The 18,790-nt window shown below is 39.4% G+C and overlaps 7 protein-coding genes across 7 annotated transcripts; 2 read left to right on the top strand and 5 right to left on the bottom strand.

Moving 5' to 3' along the window:
* Positions 1–8: 8 nt before the first annotated feature.
* On the bottom strand, positions 9–3,650 carry BRETT_004124 (uncharacterized protein; the record flags this gene model as incomplete). The annotated part of the gene is made up of 1 exon (XM_041282620.1): positions 9–3,650. One exon carries the CDS (start codon positions 3,648–3,650, stop codon positions 9–11), a length of 3,642 nt encoding a protein of 1,213 aa, XP_041135396.1.
* Positions 3,651–4,095: 445 nt separating this feature from the next.
* On the bottom strand, positions 4,096–5,931 carry ILV3 (dihydroxy-acid dehydratase ilv3; the record flags this gene model as incomplete). Its single annotated transcript, XM_041282619.1, has 1 exon — positions 4,096–5,931. One exon carries the CDS (start codon positions 5,929–5,931, stop codon positions 4,096–4,098), a length of 1,836 nt encoding a protein of 611 aa, XP_041135395.1.
* A 794-nt stretch (positions 5,932–6,725) lies between these two features.
* Positions 6,726–9,119, bottom strand: BRETT_004122 (uncharacterized protein; the record flags this gene model as incomplete). Its single annotated transcript, XM_041282618.1, has 2 exons — positions 6,726–8,711; positions 9,117–9,119. 2 exons carry the CDS (start codon positions 9,117–9,119, stop codon positions 6,726–6,728), a joined length of 1,989 nt encoding a protein of 662 aa, XP_041135394.1.
* Positions 9,120–10,140: 1,021 nt separating this feature from the next.
* Positions 10,141–12,150, bottom strand: BRETT_004121 (uncharacterized protein; the record flags this gene model as incomplete). Its single annotated transcript, XM_041282617.1, has 1 exon — positions 10,141–12,150. The coding sequence occupies one exon, from the start codon at positions 12,148–12,150 to the stop codon at positions 10,141–10,143; it is 2,010 nt and encodes a 669-aa protein (XP_041135393.1).
* A 1,439-nt stretch (positions 12,151–13,589) lies between these two features.
* On the bottom strand, positions 13,590–15,554 carry BRETT_004120 (uncharacterized protein; the record flags this gene model as incomplete). The annotated part of the gene is made up of 1 exon (XM_041282616.1): positions 13,590–15,554. One exon carries the CDS (start codon positions 15,552–15,554, stop codon positions 13,590–13,592), a length of 1,965 nt encoding a protein of 654 aa, XP_041135392.1.
* Positions 15,555–16,642: 1,088 nt separating this feature from the next.
* Positions 16,643–17,281, top strand: BRETT_004119 (uncharacterized protein; the record flags this gene model as incomplete). The annotated part of the gene is made up of 1 exon (XM_041282615.1): positions 16,643–17,281. The coding sequence occupies one exon, from the start codon at positions 16,643–16,645 to the stop codon at positions 17,279–17,281; it is 639 nt and encodes a 212-aa protein (XP_041135391.1).
* A 240-nt stretch (positions 17,282–17,521) lies between these two features.
* BRETT_004118 (uncharacterized protein) lies at positions 17,522–18,790 on the top strand (the record flags this gene model as incomplete). The annotated part of the gene is made up of 1 exon (XM_041282614.1): positions 17,522–18,790. One exon carries the CDS (start codon positions 17,522–17,524, stop codon positions 18,788–18,790), a length of 1,269 nt encoding a protein of 422 aa, XP_041135390.1.

The raw sequence follows: 18,790 nt of genomic DNA, 5'->3' as shown, positions 1-18,790 counted from the left end.
GTATTATATCAGGTATCTAATTTATCCTCATCCTGAAATGGTGACGCAGCTGTAGCTTTATCGTTGTGCAACCCACCTACCATACTTAGAGAAGAGTCCTCACTCTTCTGATTTTCTTGAATAGCTATATCTGCACCATCGGCTGAATGCAGTTTACTAATGTCTGACTTCGGGTCAGAAATGTCTTTTTCGCTTTCATTATCAGTTACTGCAATTTCAGCAGTATGTTGTTCCGGTTCTTTAAAGCTGAAATAAGTAGGCTCACTTTCATCTGACACAGCAAGTACCTTCTCCTCTTCAGCAACAGCCTTGTCCACCTTCTTCTCTTGCGTTTCATCAGCAGATTTTCTTTCATTTTCAAGCGTATCCCCATGTCTATCATTCGTATCTGCACTTGCATGCTCAATTGTGACATCTCCATCAGTTTTGTTTCTTAATTGAGAGTTGTCGTAATGCAAACTTTCCTGGGAGTCAATGCTCTCATCCAGACTTCCAAACGAAGAAGCCTGACTGGACAAGTCATCATAATCATTTTCCAAATCTGTGTCAGTTCCAACTTCCCACTTTGTCCTGTCCTCGATGTCTTTTTCCACTTTCCATTCATTCATGCAATCAACAAACTGACGATACATGCCAAGGTCTCTGTTCGATATTTCAACCTTCAGCATATCCTTGTAATTTTTCAATAGGTTCTCTGCTTTCTTTCGAAAGGCATCATCATAGCGAACTCTAGCCGAGTTGATGGAATTCTCATAAATTTGCAAATCCTCTTCGTATATCTTTGGTGATGACAATTTATACATGTCTTTAAATGGTATCTGCTCCGGTACATTGGTCTTTCCACTAATAGAACTGTTTCCTTTCAAATATCCTTCGTCAATATAGTCAAATGCATCTTCATTCAATGCTTGACTTGAAGGGCCTGTAATGATAGGAAGTGTCCTAGTATCATCTATCAAAGCATTTATCTCATTGTTTGTCTTCTCTAGCATTTCAGAGAGATAGCCATGGCTTTTTTCCACCCTCTTGTACTTTCCATAGCTATTTTTCAAAGCTGTGAGCTCGAAGTATGACTCGTCACCTTCAGTCCCAGAAGCTAAAGATGCTTTGCTTTCTTCAGATTTCTCATCATCAGTATGCTTTTCCTTTGTATCCAATTTTGCTTCCTCCTCCTGCAATCTCTCCTCAAGCAGCTCCTCTCTTCTGGGTTTTCTCGATTTAAACGGAGAAACATACTTCTGATCAGCGGCGTTCTGAGAATCAAGCTCAAGAGAATATACGCTACTGCTATAGATACTCTTCACATCATTTGCACAAGTTGATTGTGTATTATCAGAAACAGTTGATGCCTTTTCGTTATCCACATCTTTATGGTTTCCTGTATGTGAGCCATTGCTTAACCCACCCGCAGTAGCACTTCTGTTTGTATAGTGCAGAGTAGAATTCATGTTGTACTCAAACGAGTCTCGAAATGAACTCAATTCTCTAGCCGGGTACTTGCTATTCCAATAGTTATCGAAGAATCCAGGGTAAGGGTCTATCTTCAGCACAGTCAATTTCTCTAGTTGATCGAAAAGCGGGCCTTTTATCTCCTCCTGTAGCTGCATTAGCTCTTTCTTCCGGTCGATAAGAAAACTGTCCGTGTACCAGTGGGTATAGCTAGGCCTGTAGTTAAGGCTGATACCAAGATAGTTGTTGTGTAGATAATAGTCTGTATTTAAATCCCAAAGCATTGGATGTCCCTCCTTGTAGACATAGTTTCCAAGAAATAGGTTTATGGCATCTTGCCGTTGCGCATCAATAAAAGAATTGCTGTAAAACCTCTTGACACTCTCAATCATATCCCTGGAGTGTGAGCTCCATTGGTTGATCTTTCTGTATGTCTGCAGTGTGTTCACCAAATGCGATCCTCCGTATTGCATGGCGATTGTATCTCCATGATCGTGAAATAACTCGGTCCAACTGTTTATTGCATCCGAGTCGTACTCTAAATAAATGTTCTCGGTATAACCCAATGCCTTCAATTGGTGTCCAAGTGCTCTTTTCCCTATCACAAATTGGGCGGCATTGGTTCTATCAAGACAATCAATACAGTTTGTTCGGCATATACCATGTTGAAGCTGTGTGTCGTTAAGCGTTCTGCCATTATGGAAAAAGCCAGTTATCTGCAGCGTCTTTTCACTATAGCATTCAAGCCAAGTTATAACATCCTGGCCATGACTCTTAGATGCCCGAGACATATCCCAGGCTGTGTATATGATCTTCTTCTCTTCAGGGAGAAACTTGTTTAGGTAATCCACACAATTGCCAAACTCTTTCAAAAGCTTTGTTTCTCTGGGGCTTTTCTCCTTTTGCTTTATAAGATTGAGAATCTGAATAGGCGCCCCGTACCTTTTAAACAAATCATCAAAATGAAGAGCAGCCGCCGAATAGAAAGGATCGATCACGTTTAATTCGATCGGTGGTTTCGTCATACGGATATTTGGAGCAGTTGCCTGCGACCAAGACAACGGAATTGATCCCCTGTGTTGCACAAAGGAGGTGTATCTTGGATTATTGAAGAATCCAGCCTTTGGATCGTGGAAAGACGACGTTAGCATATCCGATACTATTTGCTCGGTCTCGACCTCATTCGCAACATTTCCGCTATCGTTCACACCACGTTTGAAGAACCTTGCACCGGCAAAGTGGTGCGATCTTCTTGCAATTAGTGTGATGTACACATCAGATCCAAATATTGAAAGCTTGATCTGGTCGACAAATCCGTGCATTATAGGCTGAAACCAATCGTAGACTCGATCAAATGTGAGTAGAACCGGTTGAAGCAAATGCGAATTCCACACAAAGCGGTCGTTATAGCTGAAATCGCCTGTGTTCTCCTCTGCGGTCTTTATTTGCGGAGTAGACGTATTTGATCTCGTGGCATTTGTTTCATAAAGCCCCATGAACTTTTTCTTGAACCGCACCACGTTTCTCTGCAGAGTGTTTGTCAAATCGTACGTATAGCTGAAGTAAAACGTCTTTTCCAGATCAATGCTTAGGAATGTATGTAAGAATCTGGCTTCTTCCGAGTTTCTGGCAGGCTTTTTGGGATTATGTGTCACGGGGATTAGTTCTGTATCGTCAACATGATATATATAGTGTCCACCCAATATTGCCGCCGGCTTTCTCTTGGTGACTGCTAAAAGATAGTAATACTTGGTAAATCTGATAAATCCAAGCAGACCAACAGCAGTAACCTTTTTCGTCAATCCGTTATCGCTGGAGTCCTCCAATCCGTTCAAAACATCCATTATTTCCGTCCTGTTGAAGTAAACGTTGTCCTCCATCACGACTAGCTTTTCTGGATCGGTAAAATCGATCTCCAATATTCTAAAGACAGTTTCTCTCGTATTGCTGCCAACTATATACATTCGACGACTTGTCACATAAACGGTATATTTCGTAAGTCCTGGTCTTTTTGGTTTAATTGCCACAGTCGATGGCTTCACAGTTCCAGAATCTGGCTCCTGAATTGGGCTGTTGTCTAAATCATTGAAATGTTCCTGGCCTACTTTCTTAGATTCATGGGACGAAACATTTTTGATTGATGCAGAAGAACTGTCGTTTGGACTGTTTCCATTGTCAACAACGCTTCCAGACTCAGGCATCTTTGTTTATAAAGTGTTAGAAGTATGATTTGTGTTAGGAAAGAGTTTTCGCCTTGGATGTGTTCATCAGTTGCTGAATGTGAAGTACAATTTAGAAGCATATTTACATTTCCGTGGCCCAATTTTTTACTTTGCATTATTTTTTTGATGTGTGCGAGATCACATTATCGTGCTACTATGTAAAAATTCAGCCGTGCATGGGGTTATATAGATATATACAGCATATCAGAATTTCAATTACACCAACATATTAACCATATCCATTCTTGGATTCTCATTAAACAAGTTATAACCAAATAAATAAAAAAAAAGGTCATCTAAAAAAATGTAAGCGCACAATCAGCGTTCCTTCAAGAACAATTGTTGATGACGTTATATAGTGTAAGCGATATCGCTGTGTCAGTCAGGCAGAAGAAAGAAAACTCAAGTTCGAGGTTCTGCACACTTATTTGTCGTTTCCATCGTAATCCAAAACACATCCGTGGGAGGCATCGGAAACCAATCTGTAGTAATGGTACAAAGTACCCCTGTTGTATCTTGGGGCAGGCTTCTTCCATGTCTTTCTTCTCTGGGCCAGAACGTCTTCAGGAACGTTCAAGTCGATGATGTTCTTGTTGGCATCGATGACGATCTCGTCGCCATCTTCGACAAGTCCAATTGGGCCGCCTTCACATGCCTCAGGAACAATATGGCCTATCAAGAAGCCGTGCGAGCCACCTGAGAATCTACCATCAGTAAGCAAGGCACAATCCTGGCCAAGACCGTATCCCATCAAAGCCGAGGAAGGCTTCAACATCTCAGGCATACCTGGGCCACCCTTTGGACCCTGGTAACGGATGACGACGACAGTTTTTTCGCCCTTCTTGATCTCACCCTTCTCCAAGGCACGAATGAAGTCATTCTCCTCATCGTACACCTTGGCCTTACCTTTGAAGTATGTACCTTCCATTCCCGTGATTTTGGCAACAGATCCCTTCGGTGCAAGCGTTCCTTTCAAGATCTGGATGTGGCCAGTTGCCTTGATTGGATTCGACACTGGTCTGAGGATATCCTGGCCAGATGGAAGATCCTTGTACTTCTCCAAGTTCTCCTTCATGGTCTTACCGGTGACGGTGATGCCATCACCCTTGAGGATACCTTCCTTAAGGAGGTACTTCATCACTGCAGGGGTGCCACCAATCTTCGCCAACTCAGCCATCACGTGGCTACCGGAAGGCTTGAAGTTGCCCAACAAAGGCGTGTTGTCGGAGATCCGCTGGAAGTCCTCGAGTGTGAGCTTGACGCCTGCGGAGTGTGCAATGGCGATCAAGTGAAGAACCGCGTTTGTGGATCCTCCGACGGCCATAGTGTAGGCAATGGCGTTTTCGAACGACTGCTTGGTCATAATATCGCGTGGCCGGATATCCTGGACGATCAAGTTCTTGATTGCCTCACCAACGCTCAAGCACTCGCCCTTCTTGGCGTCCGAGACGGCTGGAGAAGATGAAGATGTTGGAAGAGACATTCCCAAGACCTCGGAGGCAGATGCCAAGGTGTTGGCGGTGTACATACCACCACATGAGCCTGGGCCTGGAATTGCGTGTCTGATGATGTCCTCACGCTGCTCCTCATTGATATCGTGGGCCAAGTAGGCACCGTAAGACTGGAAGGCAGACACAACATCTAGTTTGTCTCCAACTCCGGCACAGGTACCCTTACCAGGCAGAATTGTACCACCGTACACCATGATGGATGGCTTGTTGTGTCTGGCAAATGCTATAAGCACACCTGGCATGTTCTTATCGCAACCGGGGATACCAATGTTGGCATCGTAGTGCTGTCCCTGCATGATAGTCTCGAAAGAGTCTGCGATGACCTCACGGGACTGCAAAGAGTATCTCATACCGGTGGTACCCATCGACATACCGTCGGACACACCGATCGTGTTGAACTGCATGCCCTTAAGACCGGCTTTTTCGACAGACTGCTTACACAGGTTGTTCAACTCCATCAAGTGCATGTTGCAAGGGTTTCCCGACCACCAGCACGATCCAATACCAACCTGGCCCTTACTGAAATCGGCTTTCTTGAAACCAGTTGCGTAAAGCATGGCCTGTCCGGCACCGTTGGATTTTGGCTCTGTAATGATCCATGAGTACTTGTTGAACTTGGTCTTCGAACCCTCTCCTTGCTCTTCTAAAGTAGCGCGAGAAGTAGAGAAATGAACCTTTGAGGCCAAAGCTGCTCTGTAGGCTGTTTTGCTCCACGATTTCTTGACCGTATTACACAATAATGAACTCATTGTGTCTTCTTTACTCCTAAGCTTACACTTTATGAGCACTGAAGGTAGAATGTCTTACAAGATCAAAATGTTAATGTTCCGTCAGACAGATTTAATTTTTTTTTTTAAATCTTTTTTTTTTTTCACTTACGTTCCTATGTTCTATCATCTATATATACAAACACAACTTTTTTTTCCAGCCAACCCGAATAAAGCGGGCGGGAGAAAAAAAATATTTCACTCCAGTGTTTTTCATTGTCCGCTTCTCCTATTTTTCAATCTTCGGACTTCGTGCCTAGGTCACCTATGATTAATACGCATTTCAATTTATACATATACATATATGCATTGCCACTTCAATACCGAACAAATACCTGTTAAGGAAAGCGCTTATTCCAAATATACTGAGATGTTACTCCTCCGATATAATTGACACCTTTATTTTCTATATTCGTATACACACTCTCTATCAAGAACTATGACTAACTATGTAATCAGTCTCGGCACACAAAAAAAAATTACTTTCAATAATTTTCTCTGCGGGCCACCGGCCCGTTGATCGGGTGCAGTTTCTGGCCAATAGATTTGCCGTGTTATGTAAGGACCCATCGGGACTGTTCTGGTCTTCACTTACTTTATTTACATCATTTACTCCTTTACTCCATTTACTCCTTTACTCCATTTACTCCTTTACTCCATTTACTCCTTTACTCCATTTAATCCATTTCCTCTCTACCAGTGACCGTATTAATATTATTCTCGAACCTTGCGTTATGTTTGGTCCAAATTCAAGAGAAATGTACTTATAAAAAAACCTAGTGGGTTTTCTCATACTCTTTGCAATATTCAAGGAAATCCAATACTGCACACTTTTCAATATCAATCATCTCAGTATATATGCTTTCATCAAAGCTTCCTGGCCTTCTCAAAGAGCTTGTCTTGAATGCCTCCATCACGTAATTTATAATGTTGCTTATAAACAAATATTTAACATTCCTGTCTGCCTCACTAATCGTTAGGCCCATAAGATCTTTGTACTCTGGGCTGTTAGAATCTAGCATTTCCTTATTTTCTTCCTCTTTATGGTCATTCTCATTGTTTGGCGCGTTTTGTACTTGTGTTTTCTCGCTAGCTCTCTTTTCGTTATCCGTCTCTTTCAAATTTCCCACTTTGGTGATTTTCCAAAACGGTATGCTATTAGGTGAAAGAACGTTGGGACCATCGTCATGGCATTTCACTGATTTTCCGTCAAAACTGAGAACATCCATGCCAAAATCAAAAGCACCCGACATCATTTCAATTTTGTACTTATCATCGTATCTAACCAGTGTCAGAAGTGCCGGCCTATACGTGGAACTACCACATCCAGATTCCCAACCATGATATTTAAGAAATGAAACCCACATTCCCACATTATTTCCCTCTGTTTGCTCTTTTGTAAAGATTTCCTGCACAATTGAACTAGGAATGGCAATGAGGTTTGTTCCTCCTCTTAGAGAAACACCTGTCTCTATTTCTGTTGGTTCCGCTTCAATTTTTTGAGCCACATCGCAAATTCCATCGTGCAAGGTGCAATGAAGTATTGCTAATGGATCCAATTCATAAATGAAGCTAATCTTATCGCCATCCTCTGGATCCTCAATAAATGGCATCCAGTTCTTTTCAATTGGCTTGAACTCAAGATTTGTTTCACTTCCGAAGTTGAATTCAACAGTCGGTACACTATGCTTATCCTGTTCCCTGTTTCTCCGCAAAGGAAATCCCGCGTACATAGCAACCTGTTTCCGATCATTTATCTGATTAAATACGACAACTGGCTCTGTTTTCCCATTTTTGTCCAATCTCGCAAATATTCTGGGATCTTCAGGTCCCTGTGGCCTGCCAAAATCCTCTGTTATAAAAGAAATATCCATGACGGCGGGGAATTTGGTTGAAATTTTGTCCAAAAGCTTCTCCCGTCTATCGATATTTTCAGTTGCATTGAAATTTCCAAGCTCAGATAATACGGATTCGATTTCTTCACCTGAAAGATCCATAAACCGGAGTCTTTTGCTTTTGATTTCGTTGAAATCCTTGTCAAAAAGCTGCATCCAGATTAGCGACAACCAAGGAGAATTACGTGATTCTGGTGCATACATTATCCGATCAACTTCAAAGTAACATTGTTGGTCCTCTAACCAGATTGCAGAACCCGCAAACCTATACCAGCAATCGTTTTCCATATTGGAAATATCCACTTTTGGAACATCTTCTCCATATCCCGAAATATTTAGATATCTCTTAATTGCTGATATATTTACATCATCTCCCAACTGCTTGGCTTCGGAAATCTTGATTTCTGTAGTTCTTGTGCTCTTTTCCTGGCCAAATTTCATGTGTTCGCAAATATCCCCGTCATCTTTTCTGTCTGTAGCCAAATATGAATTGAATTGGACTGTCCTTGCCGAACTTATATTCATGAAATATCCGCTTGGCCCTGAATATATAGATGTATTTTCTATCTTAGGTCTCTCCAAAGGCATTAGATCCAGTCGTAGTAGAGATTGATCCAACAACTTATAATAATACTCCCTAGCATTTTTGATTTCATCCTTGGTTGGAATGAAAGTTTCTTTCCCACCACTGATAGTACTATTACGGTTTGTAATCAGTCCCAAAGCAAGAGGCTGGGGTTCTTCAAGCTTGCTTGTTAAAGCATCAAGACCTGTCCAGGTACACAACAAAGCTAGTAAAATAAGAAAAATTGTCGGTATTACCACTTTAAAGGCCCTGTGGCCTCGCCAAATTTTTAAGGAGACACCCTTTAAATTCATGGACCAAGATATTGATTATTCTTAGATTTAGCAAACTATACATTTTAAACCCCTGCAAATGTAGAACAGAGCATGGAGAAAAGGAGTGATTACCAGGCTATATAAAACTGAAAATGGGCTGGCTCAACTTAGGAACATAAATGCGGATCAAAAAAAGCAGATTTACTTATATATAAGACCTGAGGTCTTAACTTGCCTTTAAATTGAATATCAAAAATCTAATTTTGTCAGTTCATATATGGGAACGGAAAGGATGTAAGCAGGAGACTGTGCGTTATAGGAAAAACATACACAAAAAAAAAAGTGCGATGAGCAGTTTTCGGGAAGTACAAACGGACTGTGGAAATTTGTATTACGGAAAGAATAGCAGGACACCAAACTGTGTATGCGTACCATATTTATTTCGATCAAAAAAAGTAAAAAATTTGAGTAGCACCAAAATTCTTATTATTGATACTAGCACAAGTCTTTCTTTGCATTTTTAATAAGTATATGCATTATCCAGACAAAGCAAAATAAAAATAAAAATAAAAAATACAAACAATAGTGATCTTACTTGTTTCCCTATGTATTATGTACGATGAATCGCTAAATAAGAATCAATATTTTTGGGGGAGAAATTCTATCGTTTAACTAACTGACACAAGTAGTTTGTTGAAATATTAAGCTGTGAGGACTAGTTAAAAAATAGAATGTAGGTATCCGCTGTAGTGATGTTTAATATTAGTGACTAAGAGTTATTTTCAAAAAATACGCCTTCTAAGAATTTTGAACTTCCATAAGCCATGCCTCTAAATATTGCTTAATAAATGGAATACATTGTCAGATAAATTGGAAATATGTATTTAAGGTCTCAAACAAAGGATCAAGGGCTGTTTTTTTTGGAAATTTAATTTTTTTTAGCATGCTTGAATAACAGGATCACCTGAACTTTTGATGCAAAATTATGCAGTTTTCCCAAAATAGTAAAATTCAGAGTATTTAAAATAGAGTTGAATCACAAAGGAAATTCATAAAGATAGTCAACTATAGAGAAAAGGCATGATACATGACTTCAAATGGAGTACAGATTGTTTGCCAGTCATATTTGTGTAAACTTTCGTACATTAATTATTGACGTTTTCAGATACCTTTATAGCGATTTTTCCTCTATATTGTTTCACAACGAATCAAAAGATGACATACAATATTTTTGGATGTATTCCGCAACGAAGAGATACATATTCAGCACGTATAATTTTTAATGGATTCAGTTTTCTTAAGTATATAAAACAACGCAGCCACTATCGACAAATCCACTAAGATCATACTTCCCATACCTTTTGATGATTATATTGATTGATATTAAGAACTGGTCCAGCCACATTTACTTATTGTTCCAAACAACATTATTATGCCATTAAGAGTACTGTAAAAGCTAATGTGCTTTCTCATAATTTTTGCAGTATTGCAAGAAATCATAAGCCGCACATTTCTCTATGTCGACCATTTCCTGTGCCGAATTATCACCAAAGCCTTGTAAGTTATCCCGGAAACTTTTCTTGAATGAGCTAGCCAAATAATTCACAAGATTGTTGATAAACAAAATTTTCACATTTCTATCTGCCTCACTAATTGTAAGTCCCATAAGATCCCTATAGGATGGCATACTAGAATCTTTAGGTTCATCAACTACTTCGTTTGTTTCTTTAGTATCGTTACTTTTCTCTCCATCCTTTTTGTCCTTACTTTTCCCTTCATTCTTATCGCCCTTACTTTTCTCCCCATCCTTATTCTTGTTCAATTTCATAACTTTCCAAAATGGAATGCTATTTGGAGTAAGAACATTTGGACCTCCAGCATCACACTTCACCGACTTTCCATCAAAAGAGAGCACATCTATTCCAAAATCAAATGCTCCAGACATCATACCAATTCTGTAATTATCATTTGTTTTGATCAAAGCAGAAAGTGCAGGTCTATATGTAGAAGTTCCACACCCACTTTTCCATCCGTGGTACTTTATAAAGGATATCCATATCTTTATATTGTATTTGGCCATCTCCTCCTTTGTAAAAATCTCATTCATGACAATTTCTGGTATTGGAATAAAATTTGTTCCCCCTCTTAGGGACACCTGGGCTCCCATCCTAGTTCCCTTATCTTCTGCTTTCTGAACCATAACGCAAAGGCCATCATCTAAAGTACATTGGAGAATTGATAATGGATCCAATTCATATATGAAGCTAACAATATTTGAATCGGCCGCCTTTTCAACGAATGGCATCCAATTCTTCTCGATTGACTTGAGTTTGAGTTTTGTTTCTGGCCTAAAGTTGAACTGTATGGTGGGCACACTATGTTCTGCATTGCTACTTTTTCTTCTTAAAGGAAATCCCGCAAACATGGCCCGATGGTTAAGGTCGTTAACTTGATTAAATATGACCACTGGCTCTGTTTTACCTTCATCATCTAGCCTTGCAAATATTCTAGGATCTTCAGGTCCCTGCGGTCTACCAAAGTCTTCAGTTGTGAACGAAATGTCCATCACAGTAGGAAATTTAATGGATATTTTATCCAAGACCCTTTCTCGCTTCTCTTCATCTTTATTGACATCCTCTTTTCGAAGTTCTAATAATACCTTTTCAATCTCTTCACTTGAAAGATCCATAAACCGGAGTCTTTTATTCTTGATTTCATTGAAATTCTTGTCAAACAACTGCATCCATATTAACGACAACCATGGAACACTTCGTGACTTTGGTGCATACATCACCCGGTCCACTTCAAAGTAGCATTGTTGATCTTCTAACCAAATTGCCGAACCAGAAAATCTGTACCAGCGATCGTTTTCCATTTTCGACATGTTGATTTTCGGGACTTTGGTTCCATATCCAGACACATTTAGATACCTTAGTAATGCATCCGTATTCACTTCACTACCCAACTGTTTGGCTTCTGAATATTTAATATCCAAGTCCTCTTTCTCGTTTGATTTGCTAAATCTCAACTGGCCACAGACATCTTCATCATCCTTCTCTCTTTTTCCTAAGTATGCATTAATGTGTGTGCTTTTCGCATTATTTATCTGTTTTAATATTCCCCTTGGACCAGAATATAAAGATGGTACCTCTGAGTGGTAGTGTCCCAATGGCATAAGATTCATTTTCTCAAGTGATTGGTCCAATAATCTGTAGTACTGCTCCCTAGCATCTTCAATAGCATCGGGAGTCCCTTGTGAAATTGATTGTTCGGTCTTGTCATCATGACCATTTGCTCTTAAGCCCCATATAACAAGTTGTGTTCCTTCAAGCTTACTGGTTATTGTATCAATGCCTGTCCAAAAGCAAATTGAAATAAGTCCAATCAGGAAAACTGCCAAAAAGCCTATCTTCAGAGCCTTTCGACTTCTCCATACTCCTGGAAGGCAGATATCCTTCAAATGCATTGTTCGGTATTTTTTACCCGTACGTGAGGAACTGAATGCCTATAATTCATTTAATCCTTCCTAGAAAGAGGGTTGGAGTCGAGAGGTAAGAATATGAAAGGTGTTGATAATTACAAAATCAGAAACGAAATCAATCCCGGGTAGCACAAGACCTAAGTGAAAGCAAAAACCATCTTATGCAAGATAGGAGCAGCAATAAAACATTTGAGACACGCTAACCGCTTACATAAATAGCAAGAAATGAGTGTCTGTAGTACTCAGAATATCGGAAAAATGTCAACACTAATTACAATCCAAAATAAGGAAATAAAAAGGAAAATAATAGATTGTGAGAGAACAAGCAAAATATAAACTGACCGGAGACAAACTGAAACTATTAGCTATGACTTCATAGCTACAGGCACAGTAAAATCTTGAATAAGAATGGAGTATCCTGCTTTTCTTTTCCATGTATAAATTCTTTGACGCTTTTTCTTCTTGAATATGAGCATCGGCCAGAAAACAAAATAAATTTCCAATTCGCTGCATTTTGTGTCATTTGCTCAAACGAGCATCAACAATTGTTTTGACTCGTTAAACTCTAAAATTTTTTTGTCATTTTTCTTTGTTAGCACGTGTGCAAGCTTCCCGCAACCAGGCTTTGCCACCAAAAATATGCAAAACGATTAATGTAATTTTCTAGCATGAATATTGTGTTAGTTTTTACTTAACATGATTTTATTCATTTGGTCTCCCCTATTTATTACCCATTATGAGGAATATTTTTAGAGTTCCTTTAATAAGCATGACTTAGAATGAATCCAGAAGTGGCAACACATCTTCTTTATAATGTAATATCAATAAAGTATATCAAGAAGATAATAGACCTTGTCGATAAAAAGTGGTTGCTAGCTGCAGGAAGAGAATCGCGGAGATAAAAATAGAACTTGCAATTAAGCAGAAATAATTAGCCCGGCACTTCAACAAAAAAATTACAAATCTCCTTTTGCTAAATGTATAAACCTGATCTCGAGTGCATCTGTGTGTTTCGTTTGAAAGTATGATTATGTTGTTAGAGACCCAAATGGATGAAGGGGGACGTTAAAAAAAATTTTTTCTCTTCTTTTTTCGGTATAAGAATAATAGCATGCAGATACTGAAGCTGTGAGGAAAGAAAAAAAAAAGAAAGTTCTAGAGATATATGGCTAACTATATATAGATTCACCTTTCACAATTCGAATTTTTGGTACGCCATCCAGAATTCATGGTTTCACTTTAAAATATACACAGCCTCGAATCATTTTACCTACTACACTATACGAAAACCTTTATTTATTAATTTATTCATTAAATATGGCGTCTCTGAAACTATTATAGGCTATTATTATATCCACTGTCGCTCAGGTTAGCACCAATGGCATTTATTCGGTCTTTATCACCACCTCAAAGTTTAATCTCCTTCAAGAATGGCTTCTTGCGTAACGTTTGCAGTAATTAATGGATTCTCGCAGAACACATCTTTCAACATCCCTTGTTTCTTTACGATACTGAGTATGCGGAGCTGTGAGGCTGTCTTGGGCATGTTTGTTCTGGTAAATTCCCGCTATGTAATTCATCACGTTTCTCAAAAAGATTAGCTTCACATTCCTGTCAGCTTCGCTTATGGTTAAGCCCATAAAATCATTGTAAATGTCGGAATTCTTTCCACCCAATAACCCGTGTGCCTTCTCCTTTATATCCCAAAATGGTATGCTGTTAGGGGTAAGGACGTTCGGCCCATCCTTACCGCATTTGGTATCTTTTCCATTGAATGCAAGTACATCCATATCAAAATCCAAACTCTCAGTCATGAGGTCCACTCTGTACACACCACCAACTTTTGACAATATGTACATGATGGGTCTATAAATTGACGTTCCACAGCCACAATTCCATGCGTGCGTTTTCAAAAAGCCTACCCATAAGTGTGGTAGTGGCTTGCTGTCGTCGTTAATGATTTTTCGAATCTTATCCTGGGGAACCGGCATTAGATTTGTACCACCTCTTAAAACAATTGTATCTGGATGCTTGTGCAATCCATCGTATGAACCTGTTCCTGTGACGTCATCCTGGACTTTTTCACATTTACCGTTTCTAAGACTACAACGAAACATAACAAGTGGGTCTATACTGTACACGAAGCTGATCTCTGTAGGGTTGGATGGATTCTCGAAAAATGGCATCCAGTTCTTCTCCACAGCTTTGATTGTAAGTGAGCTGCTTCCTCCATGGCGAAATTGTAGAATATTGGCCCCACTGTCATATGATGGTGCTGGTTTCTGCAACGGAAAAGCCGCAAACATCGACCTTCTCTTTGAGCTTGCAAGCATGTTGAACAATATAATTGGCTCCGTGTCGTTTGTACCAGTGCCTTTTGATACTATGCGGGGATCTTCCGGTCCCAACGGGCTTCCATCATTTTTCACTATAAACGGTATATCCAATACCGTTGGAAACTTTATGGAGATCTTATCTAGCCGATGCTCCACAGCCTTCCCCTTTCCACCAATCAGTGAAACGTCTCGCAACACGTTGTCAACTTCTTCATCCGTCACTCCTAGATATCTGATTCTTCTGCCAATAAGCTCCTTCCACTCCTTGTCAAATAACTGCATCCAAATGAGTGAAACCACTGGAGATCCACGAAGTTTTGGAGCGTACATCAAACGGCTGGCCATTATATAGCATTGCACATCGGGAAGCCATGTTGCCGACCCCGAAAACATGTACCAATCTGATTTCTTCATATGCTTCAAGTCCACCTGGGCTATCTTCTGTGCGTACCCAGATTTCTTGAGGTAATCTTTGAGATATTGAAAACGAAAGCCATATCCAATCGGTAATGGATCGCTCCGGACTATCTTCTCCTGCGAAATATACTCCAGATCCTTGCAACCCCCTGAATCTCCGGGATCTTCTTCCTTTGTCAAAGCTGTGAATGCAAGCTCGTGCGTGAGTGGTGTCATTTTTATCTTATTGTACTTCTCTATTCGCACGCCATTAAAGTCAAAATGTGCCGCCTCTGCTTGCTCATCTGCATTCTTTCTCAATGGTCGCATACTTAAACGCCGAAGTGCATCATCGATCATTGTCGGATTTATCACTTGCGGCACTTCTATGTTTCCGGTATCTGGATTGTATGATCCTCGGACGGGTTTTACTATTGGTTCGTAAAGGTCATCATAAATTGAGGCCTCCTCACTTTCATCCACGTCATCAATCAAGCCAGCGTTCTCATCTATGACGAAATCGCCTGTTGGCGCACGGCGGGCCGGTTTTTGCTCTTTTTCTATTTGATCTATAGGCCACACCAGATATATGATGAGCAATGATAGAATAGCTATGACCAGCTTGTTGGTTCCGAGAATTGGAAACATAAGTCTCATATTTCCCGCAACGCCTTTCCACTCCTTTATCCTCTCTTTCCTATTGCTGATATCTTAACTCTTTGCTCACGAATAAAAATCCAAACCCGACAAGTGATAAATAGCAAATTACCAGTTCGCTCTATTTATCCGGAAAATTGAACAGGTGGGGGTGCCGAATACGCGAATTTTCGCCTGAAGCTGATTATGTAATCGAGCGACTTGCACTTCAGTGAATGTAGTGTATATGAGCAATTGCAAAAAAGAAAGTAGACGGTGCTCTTTATTTTATGGGTGACAATGTTTTTAGCTACTTGCCCAACATCTGTCCCATAGAGTGGTATATTGTGTTCCCGAAAAACATTTGAGAAGTTGCAGGAAGTTTCAAGGAATAAGATCGATGAAAAAAAAAAATTTTTCTTTGAATGTGCAAGGTGGAGGACATACAGAAAAAATAAGATGCGATAAAAATAAAATAAATATGAAAATAAGAATATTCCTGTTAGTCGACTAATATTTCTCGCTACCGTGATGATTTCTTAACAATGCCGAATCGACGCATAACATTGTTTTCATTTTTGATTTGCCTTTCTCGAGTGAATCTTAATAATGGCTAATGCTTCTTACAATAGAATTTGCAAAACGCCAAACAGATGGGAAAGGATTCATTTTTCATTTCAACCGAAACTGTAATTGAACTAGAAATGCAGATATAAATTAAACATTTCAGCTGTGCCAAGTTATAGTATCTCACTAGTGAATGATGCTTCTTCCAGTAAGACATTCACGCTTTGAATGTGTTTCAGTGATCAAATGAAATGAAATCTGGAATTTGCGTTGGGGCCAGAAAACTATTTTTAGATTAGCGCGAAACTTAATGTTAGGGATCGGAGTCTGCTTACGTTAGGCCAAGAAAATTAAAATTGTGTGCTGAGGTAAGCAAAGAATTTGGGTGCGAAAAAAAGCACATCAGTGAGACAAGTAAAAGGACAAAGAAAAGGATTTGGAAGGTAGTACTCATGTATTACCACTGTTAATCTATGTCTGAAAAATTATTATGTTGAAGTTTCTTCATTTTTGAATCAATTCGTGTTTGAATTTAATATATTATGTCTGCAGTGACACATTCGAATAATGATAGTTCCCACAGAGACCCAGAATCCAGTACTAGATCTATTGTTTCTTCAATCCAACCTTACAGAAATGTATTTCCGGCCCAAATAAGAGAAGAGCACAGTGGAAATGATGAATCCACTATTGTTGGAAGAAGGCATGGGAGGGAAAATCGATTAATGAGGTCTTTGGGTGTTGTTGCTGCTTCTTTGGAACCCCCTCATCATTATGTAGATGATTTAAGGGATTACTTACTCAAAAAATTCGGAAGCTCGTCAAATAGAGTAGTAAAAATCATAAGTCAAACACTTCTAGGGTCACCATATGTTATTGCAAGGTGGATTTGGCATTATATAATTCTTGAGATCCACCTCTTCTACAATTTGGGACTATTGTATGCAACAATTGTCACTACCCCTGCGTTAGTTTTTTATGTCGTGGGAATAACCCTTTTTTGGCTGAGAATCGTGTATGAAATTTATAGGGATGTTCTGCATAGGGATGACCCTATATATGAGTCTGATTTGACAAAAGAAATTTCCGTTGCAGCAGCATTGACTGCCACTATGGGGTATGTGGTGAAATTAAAAATGGATGATGGGTTGATTACTTCTTCATGGTGGACGGATATTTGAATGGAAAGATGAGACGCGAAAAAAGGGAAAAACAAAAAAATAGAAAATAAAAAAAGACTGAGATCAACAAAGAGTTCAGCCAGGTAAACATAGCTGCCGCAGTGTATTTCTTGTTCGACCTTATGCCATTTTTCATTAACAATCGTTTTCACGTTAGATAAATAACCCTTTGAAAGTTGATGAAAACTAGCTGAAACATAATTGACCTGTTTTACTCGTCGTATCATATTAGTTATAAACATGCCACCGAGAAAAAGAAGAGGCAGAAAGAAAGCCACTTCTGTATCGAAGAAAGCAACCAGAACTAATTCTTCACATGGTACAAGTGATGCCACGCAAGATACCTTGAAAGATGGTGAGAAGAAGATTGAAGAAGCAGCTAAAACTCCCAAAATCACAAAAGATCTCAAAGAGTTGGAGGAAGAACGGAAAGACGCGAAAAGTGAAAAGCATGGCCAAAGTTTACCTGTTACGACTGATGCAACAATTGAAAGCAATGTTAAATCAATAGATTTGAAAAAAGCAGAGCCCAGTAATGTGCTGTCTAAAGAGAAAGAAAAGGATGCATTTGCAGAAACAGAAGCTGATGACATAATGAAGATAGTGAATGAGACGAACGATAAGAAAAGGAGTATAATGAGTCCAATTAAGAGTTTGCAAATAAGCCCTTTAAAGAATATAATAAAAGGCGATACAAAAGATCTAAAACCTGATGCAGGAAGTCCGATCAAACGCAGAAAACTTGATCCTTCTCCAGAACGAAATGTTGATAGAGACACAAGATCTATGGAAATGCACGTTGGTTTATTGTTTCAGAAGAAAGACTTAAAGGGTCTCACTGCCATTTCTCAGAAGACTTCCAGGAGGTCTGCCCAGACATTTGAAAATTACAAAAAGCTAGTTGATCGACGCGCAAAAACTGCAGAGATTATTATTGCGAACCTTACAAAAGAGAATAAGACTTTAAAGAACACAATCAAGGGACTCAGAACTGAGAATCGACATTCAACGAATGCAGTGGATAGCAAAGAGATAAACAAATGGAAAACAAAGGAAGTAGAAACTAGAAAGAAACTAGACAAGTTGGAAGAAGCCAAGAATAGCATAGAATCAAAACTTTCCGATGCGAACAACGAATTAGTGCTATCAGATTCAAAACAGGAAATGATCGAACTGCTATGTGGAACAGCATGTCTTGATTACGAGGAAAATGAAAAAAGCATTATATTTGCGCTTAGACAAAGTGGTACACTGTGTACATTATACTATCAACTCATCATAAATAAGTCCGAGCCATCAGATTTAATATACTCCCCAGTTCAAAAGAAACCGCAGGAATGGCCTACGGATAGTGCAATTTCATGGAAGGTGAATATGGATCGGTTGCACTCACTTCTTCCAGAATACTTGTTGGACAATCTTACTTTCCCTTCAAGCAACTTGAGAAACTTTTATCGAAAAATATCAAAAGCCGTGAATGGAATGGGAAAGCAGAAAGAGGCAGCATGA

This window comes from Brettanomyces bruxellensis, chromosome 5 (assembly GCF_011074885.1).
Source record: "Brettanomyces bruxellensis chromosome 5, complete sequence".
In the NCBI taxonomy this organism is placed as follows: Eukaryota; Fungi; Ascomycota; class Pichiomycetes; order Pichiales; family Pichiaceae; genus Brettanomyces; species Brettanomyces bruxellensis.
Note: the sequence above shows the minus strand (reverse complement) of the source record. Positions and strands in the feature narration are given on the sequence as shown.